Source organism: Geospiza fortis, unplaced genomic scaffold (assembly GCF_000277835.1).
Source record: "Geospiza fortis unplaced genomic scaffold, GeoFor_1.0 scaffold98, whole genome shotgun sequence".
In the NCBI taxonomy this organism is placed as follows: domain Eukaryota; kingdom Metazoa; phylum Chordata; class Aves; order Passeriformes; family Thraupidae; genus Geospiza; species Geospiza fortis.
The window spans coordinates 2,394,847-2,403,131 of NW_005054306.1; the positions used below are offsets into that span (position 1 = coordinate 2,394,847).

The 8,285-nt window shown below is 38.6% G+C and overlaps 1 protein-coding gene across 1 annotated transcript in view; it reads right to left on the reverse strand.

Annotated features, from left to right (window-relative positions):
- The window catches only part of PDSS2 (decaprenyl diphosphate synthase subunit 2), a 64,108-nt gene that overhangs the window by 14,922 nt on the left and 40,901 nt on the right, over positions 1-8,285 (reverse strand). Inside the window, exon 5 of the mRNA XM_031066713.1 lies at positions 662-835. Within this exon, the coding sequence (XP_030922573.1) occupies positions 662-835 (174 nt within the window). The remainder of the gene's footprint in view (positions 1-661; positions 836-8,285) is intronic.

Sequence of the window (8,285 nt, forward strand, 5' to 3'; positions counted from 1 at the left end):
GGAAAGAGGAGCAGCAGGCACTGATACTTTCTCTGTGATGACCAGCGGCAGGACCCAAGGGAATGGCCTGAAGTTGTGCCAGGGGAGGTTTAGGCTAGATATTAGAAAAGGCTCTTCACCCAGGGAGTGGTTTTGCACTGGAACGGGCTCCCCAGGGAAGCTGTCACAGCACCAAGCCTGAGAGTTCAGAAGTGTTTAGACAATGCTCTCAGGCACAGTGTATGACTCTTGGGGATGGCCCTGTGCAGGGATGGGGGTTGGACTCGATGATCCTTGTGGATCCCTTCCAATTCAACATATTCTATTACATGTTTCCTCCTGCAACTCCTGTTAATGGGACAGTGGGTTTAGGAGTAATGAAGGAGCAGAAAAGGTAAAGTTTTAAGCTGCTGCAGAAAGATGTGCTAGAAGGAAGTTAACAGAGCCTTTAATGTAATGAGCTCCATTGCCAGGAGCGTGATTTTGGTAGTTCACAAGCTCTGTTCATACCAACAGTTTCTGCAAACATCTCACTCCATACAGCAGTCAAATTTCTCAACACTCACCTGCCGGCTAAAATCTACAGCATAAGTCACGCAGTATACGACAGAGATCATGAGCAACACATCTTACAAGCCTTCCTTCTGTATTTAAGCTCCCAGATCAAAAGGAAAAGGTGTACCTTATGACTCATAGACATATGCTTCCCATACTGGAATGCCATGTCCTGGATCTCAGCGCTGTGCTTTGCTAGCTCCATTGCAGCCTGGCAGCTCTTGGCCAGCAAGGCACTGTGCCTGAGGAAAACCTGCTCCTTCCACCTAGATATGCCAATGTCATCTGTGAGGCAGTTCTCCTGAAAATGAAACAAAGGCTGACATGAAAACACCAAAACTGCACGTGTCAGCTCACAGAAGTTAATAGTGAGGTGAGTAACATGTAGTACATAACAAAACAAACCAAACTCTGGGTGCCATGTGCCAAATAAATTCTTCTAGGGATGAATAGAGAAAAGTATCAGAATAAACATATTGGCAGTTTCAAACAAAAACCTTTTCCATTTTCCTCTCAAAAAGGTAATGCAAAATATGTGGAGCTGTCAACAGATTCAATATAATTTTTTATTTTTTTTAATTACTGTATCATCACACTGAACATTAACAGCCAACTATAGCCCTCATGAGGGACTGGGGAGGAAAAAAACCCCACAACCAAAACTCCAAAACAAAACCAAAAAGCAACCCCTCCCCCCTTCCCCCGCAGAGTACACCTGCATTTCAGCCCCTTCCCAGTTACCAAGAACCAACAATCCCAAACAAACTTGTGAAGTCCGTACAATTTTTCCTTTGTAGTCAGGAAAAAAACGAATTGTAACAGGTGTTGAAAACTCTTATAGACTGCACTGAAAAAATGAAGGGCTATGAGAGAGGACTTATGTCTCTTCTGCTTCCATATTAAGGGTGAAGAGCAACTGAAAGTATTAAAAAATAAATAAAGTTGCAATTTAGAAGCGTCGGGGATTAATTAACTTCCTCAGGGGCTGATAGAGACATGTCAGTTATGCCTCTACTTAACTTTACAACCTTGACTGTAAGGTCAGAGATGCTCAGCCTGTCTCAAAATCTTTTGTATCCAACATATTTATTTGGATAAATTTCCACAGTGTTTTAATTAACACAAATCAAATACTTTCTCCCAAAATTCAAATTCAGCTGCCATTCCTTTGACTCATAAGGTGTTAATATGCTACTAATTCACTCATGTCTTCAAAGCTAGTCACTGTCTCACATACTGTCATGCCTTTAGGTACTCTCTAAGAAGGGGAGAGAAAACCCCAAAACCAGAAAAGATCACAGCTGTTTTGCTTAGAAAAAATAAAATCAGTAATGAGAAGCTACAGAAAAAAAATTAAAGCACAAAAATGTTTCAAATTTTGTAATTTCTCAGTTCAGCTGAATCTGTAATGTACACTAAGCCAAAATATATTCTTTAACAGAGTAATATAAAAACCTCTCTTATAAAACAAACCTTTTCCCTCGAAGTGATGTCAATTAAATTACTTAGAAATGAGTAAGAAGTAATTCTGTGTGACCCTATAGTTTTCTAGCAAGGTATTATCTGTCATGAAATCAGTAACAAATGAAATAGAATCCATCCGTTCAGCTCTAATTTTCCTCCCTTATGGATATCACCCAGAAGTGCTGTGTTACAAGGGAGAGGATAATTTGAGACTAATGGAAAAAGTAGGAGAATTCTGCAATGCCAAGTAACACAGAGCTGTATCAAAATGCCTTTGCTTTCAGACATACTATTAAGTTATACAAGGAAAGTGAAGAACAGTGAAACCACATGTTTGCTATTATGCATATGACAACTTACAAAGTCAAGCCTAAACTTTCCTCTGTTTCTGTATTTTTGTTTTAATATTTTAACGCAGCCCAGAGCATGTGCAAATTCCCATGACTGGCAAAATGTCAAAATGAGCATTTAATTCAAGTAGTTTCCCATATATCAAGTCTCTTTTTTTCCATTTAGATATAGGTCAATTTATTTTAAATTTAAAATCAGGAGCTGTTGGAAGACGAAACACAATCTTTTCCTTAACAACCAATCTGCTCAGTGAAAAAACAGTACTTACTAAAATTTGCTGGATGATACTGAAAATTGGCAGTGATTTTTATAATCGTTTGTTTTACATCAAATAAGAAAAAAATACTCTAGAAAGGTATCCTGAAACAATTCTGAAGTTAACAAAGTATTTCAGAAGACCCATAAATTGAAAAGGATTGCTTTCTGTAGCCTTTGAGCAGCAAGAGAAGTGCAAACATTATCCAATATCAACTGAAGGAACTGAAGAAGCTTAAGCAGTCATTGCAACTCAATGTATACAAGAAAATTAATTCTATGATTTGTTACAAGTTTCAATTTCATTAATAGGATTGAAAATGATGGCAGAAAAAGTTACTGTCCACTACCTTAACATTATGTAAAAGCTTCAAGCACCTAAAATGACCATCTAACTTCAAAAAACCCACAAGAATTGAACACATATTTGAAGATTGAAATCTTAAAAACATAAGTATTGTAAATCTCTGGGCTACAGAAACAAGCCAGTCGTCAAAAGGTATTATGTCCATATGGATGTGTTTTAGTATATGAACCTGCATGTCTGAATATAGCTGATTTTAATTAAAGAACTTCTTATGACCACATACCCCTAAAGCTTTTGCTGCTCAAGACAGAGGCAGACACATCCTTTCTTAAGCAAAATTTTCCAACAATGACATTTTTTCCCAAGCTTAACTCTCATGTTATACATAAAGTGTCTGCCAACCACACCACATTCTTACAAGGGTATGTAGGACAATATCTAAACACTATTTTAAAAACATCAAGGGAAAACCCAAACTACTTCTAGATCGCAAGGCTGTAAAATCTGATATCTCAACAGCTCTTACTACTTCTAGAGAAATTTTCCCTGCTTTGTAAGCTTTGTTTTGTTTTGTCAGCAGTGGGTATAGAAAAGGACATTAGCTGGCCCAGAAGACTCCTAAGACTTTCTTATAAAAACATCTCTAAAGTCGAATGAAGTTGTAGTTTACAGTGGTCAGACATTTGATTAACAAATGCCTGTGGACTGACCTCATTCATAAGTTCTGTCACCAAGAAATGGGTGCAGATCACAAGCACCCCTGATGCTGTCAGGGGGGCAGGAAGTGGAGGATGAAGAGAGCTGTACCCCTCACCATCACTGGAAGAAAACAGCCATCTCCAGAGACAGTTTGCACAATGTCAGCGTGAGTGCACAGGGAAAATATCCAAATACAGCTCTGTCAATCATCACTTCCAATGGGAAATTAAGAAATATCCAAATCATCACTTCCAATGGGAAATTAAGAACAGCTGAGGGTGCTCCCATTTTTCTATTGGCAAGGTCAGTACTGCTTTGTTAGATATTGTCTAGTTGAGAATCTATTTTATTAAACTACTTCCATGATTTAAACTGTGTTTAAAACAATCACCTCAGGAAACAAAAAACTTCTAGAAAATTAAACTGGGACTAAAATATGAGATCATAACCAACAAGAAGAGCAGCTCTCAGTGACAGAACCAAGGATCCCCAGTACAAAAGCAACACTTACAATAGCACAGTTTGATTTATCTCACCAAAGAAGATTTTTATATGAGGCTCAGCTGAAAACGTACTACAGAAATATGAATGAAAAACATGTCTTAAAAGTGCACAAACCCACTTGCAAAACCAAGAAGAAGCAGAAGTCAGAGACTTTAAACTTCAGCTATAGTTTGTAACACAGCCCATCATTTATTTCCATACCATGGCAGCTCTTTCTTAACCATCTGCTGCGGCACAAAATGATCCAAACGTCTGAATCATTTATATCAAACATTAATTCAGTTCTCAATGGGCAAATAATCCACAGAAACACATAGAAATAATTTTACATTGCATATTCAAAGTTTAAAATTAGGTAGTTCAAGAACTTCTATTTTACATAAATAAAATCCAGTGCAACTATGAATCACTCTACCAGCAGCAAGACCCTGTAAAACATTTCACACATGGTTCATATGAGCTTTCAGCAGATGTCTTCATGCTTGCTGAACATGACAGGGCATGTTTTATTGGTCTATTAATACCCGTCTTCACTGCTTTTGGAGTAACAAGAGTGTCTGCAAATGGGTCAATAAAGCAAGCTACTGACTACTTTTATCACGACACTGTAAAAAAAACAACACCTGGTTTTCAAAGAAAAGTTTGTAAACTTATCATAAAGACAAATATCTCTTCACATCTGTTACTTTTAAATCTCTCTGGAAAAACTTAGTATTTAAAAGAACAAAAGCAGTAAATAAATAACATTGGCCTTCTTTCTAGCTATGCTCTTTTTCCCCCAAACACATTTTCCTATTCTTTTCACAGATGCTCTTTACTCAAATTCCATATTTTACGCTTTTCTTTAGTCTTGCAACAAAAACATTTGTTGGAAAAAAGTGAAAACTCTGGCTCTGCTGCCCTGCTAAAAGGTTGTTTACATAGCTCAAAATATATTTGATTTACTTCCCATAGTAAAATAATAAACAAATCCATTACTTATAGTACAGACTCATAGCAGGCAGTTGATGGACATGGGCAGTATTCAAAACTGCACATTACTCCTCAAAGCAGGGCCAGGGACCAAACATCAAAGAAGTATTGGCACAGCTCACTGCATTTAGCCCATCCTTTTCCAGAAAATAAACTAATTTTCATTAAAAACCCTACTGTGGTCTAAAATAAATACCTGTTAATTCACTGTTTGATACGAGTACTTGCTACTAAGGCCTTTATTTTTAAACTTGTTTTACATATTAGTTATGCACAACTTTCACAAAATTGCATCAAAAATTCCTAACAGCTCTTCTGGCCATCAGTGGAGCATGTTGGGAATGGTCCTGTCTTACATAATAGCCCCATGTTGACACTATAATGAGTTTTGCTAATGCACATTTATCATCAGCTACATATTCTGACGACAAGAAAAAAATCCCCAAAACCCAACCAAGTTATTTCCCCTCAAAGTCCCTCCTGCTTTAAGATTACAAGAGCATTCTGGAAGGTTAAGCACAAGAGCCAACACACTGAAGTCCCTCTCTTGATTCTGCTGTTTGACCTTGAGCTTCCTTGTATCTCTTACACCCATCAAGTGAACTGACAGGAATATTAAAGTAACCCCCCTCAGTATTTGTTAAATGATCTGGAATATTAAAACAGAGGGGCTTTATAGATATGACAATATTCTCTGAGTTAGCAAACATTTTAGAAACCTTCAGCCTCCTCAAAGTTGGAAACAGAGACTCAGAGCAATGGGGTTTTTTTTGTTAAAAATAGATAACCACAATCACAACTGAAGGCCAGACTAGACCATTTTCAACTTTGCACTCACTAAGGCGAAATTTTGACTCCCAAATTAGACCCAGATTTAGGGAAGGCAAATGGGAACTGGGAAGAATGTCCTTCACTTGCAGAATTTTGGGCTGAGAGGGGATATTGCAGAAAACTGCAATAATTTATCATATCATCCCTTTCAGCTTCAGGTTATAGTCCAACATATGAGCTTAATATTGTTAATGCAGTATCTTAAACCACAGCAGCTGTTTGTTACTTTGAACATGAGTGACAAGCCTTAACCTTGAGGCTGTGTCAAAGCCTACACTTCGTAGTTTGTATTGTCACTTCAAATAACCATGAAAAGTTAAATATTTGCTTTTTCTTTCCTGGTTTCACACAGATCTAACGATTTACCTATGCAGAAAAGATGAAGCATGATCAAACAGAATGTACTAAAATGGGACAGCTGTAGGATTGCACGTGGCTGTGCAGAGGAAAAACAGCGGTAATGGAGCTGTCAATTATATCCATTATATGTATTCAGGAGTAAACCAGGTCAGTCTTGTTAGGTCAAGTAACTCTTTGAACTTTCCTACTGGGTTATCCAAATGAAGAAGACTGAAACTTCTGAAACTTTTTTTTTTTTTTTTGCAAACATGAACTTAAGGTCTCAGAAAAGAAAGGTTAACTTTGCAGAGATATTTTTGTCTACCATTCAGGTAGACATTCAGCAAAGTGCAAAACAACTTGGTGCTAAGTTAGTTTATTTTATAGTACTAAAGAGCTTTAAAACAACTGCATTAAGGACATTTAACATATGAAGTACAGTTTTCTTGCCTCAGGGAAAAAAAAACAAGGTGAGAAGACATCCTTCTGCTTTTCCAAATTTAGGAAATTCCCAGCAATGAAAATACCACTACTAGAATCCCTCTGCCCTATTCCTAAAAAGAAAAATAAGTTTGACATTTGAGATTTAGTTGTGGAGCAGATTAAAGCATTTGTCTTACCTCTGGGAAATGCAGTTCATAATTTTGTTTCAATCAAATTGCAATTAGGGAAGGAGGGAAGATGCACAAAGGCCATAAATAAGACAGACCAACAACTGAACTAGTCTATTTGCCAATCTTTACTAAAGAAATGTTCAGGACATGAATGGAATACTGCCTCAGCAGAACAGGGTGAGGAGAGCAGCCAGGGATATGTCTCAGCACAAAATGGAACACAATTTCTCAGAGAACTAGACAGAAAAAACTAAAGCAGATGCCACACCTTGCTGTAGGTCTCATCAGAAGCCACACACTACCCATTATAAAGGCTGAATTTCAGGCACTGTCAGGTAAGTGTCTCTATTACACCACCACACTAATTGTGTTTTGACTTAACTGGGTTCCCCTTAGGAAGGGTACAGTGTACTTGCAACTCTCCTTAGACAGAAATAGTCACTGAAACAAAATAAGTCTTTGCTATTTGTAACTGGGCCAGGGCAGGGTAAATGTCATGCAGCTGCGCTTAGTTTATCTCACACTTCCCCTTGCAATCCACATGTGTGGAGGGCTTCAGTAAGGCAACAGAAAATAGAAAAAGAATGATTTAGAAAAGATAAACATCTTCTGCAGTGGCAGGAACCCAAATGAGTCCACAACATTTCTCATTTACAGAGGGGCCAAAGTTTCAAGAAAATGCAGTTTCGTTGCTGAGATGAACCTGTAGAGTTTTACCTCTACACATGAACAAGTAGAAGTAGATGAGTGTTTTTAAAATATACCTGCAATCTACCTGTATTTAGAAACTGCTGGAATATGGAAAACAACATTTCAACTATTCTTGGCAAAAATCTCAAAGATGTAATCTATTTTAACATATAACTCTGAGCATGGTCCTTGGGAGAAACACTGAAGGCTGAGGTCAGTTTATACACAGGTTAAACACAGCAGGTGCAGAAGCACCACCAAGTTCCCAATACTGCCCTCCGGCCATGCCTCCACCCAGGATCCACTCCTGAGAGGTGCCAGAGGACACTCCAGGCATGCCATCCTTTCCATGCATCCCAGGGGCTGTGGGCAGCTCCTGAGTGTGCCATTACTGCTGTCCCGCTGGAGGCCCTCACTCAGCTCGGCAGTGCGATCACTCCCTTCCCTGGCTTCAGTTAAAATGATGGATACACCTCAGCAAAGTTCGTTTTAGTGACATGGCTTTGCTGCTACAGAGCAGGAGAGACAGAGAGTGTCCAGGGGAGCAGCACCCTCCAGAGCACAGCGCTGTTGTCCAGTGGCGCTCTCCACCTGCCCACTGTGGTTTGCTTGGGGCAGAGGCATCAGGGCAGGCATCTACTGTAGCAGCAGCCCATGAGAACAGCATTTCACCATGGTATCAATTTTGTTACATATGACAACACAGCAATAGTAAACCAGAGCTG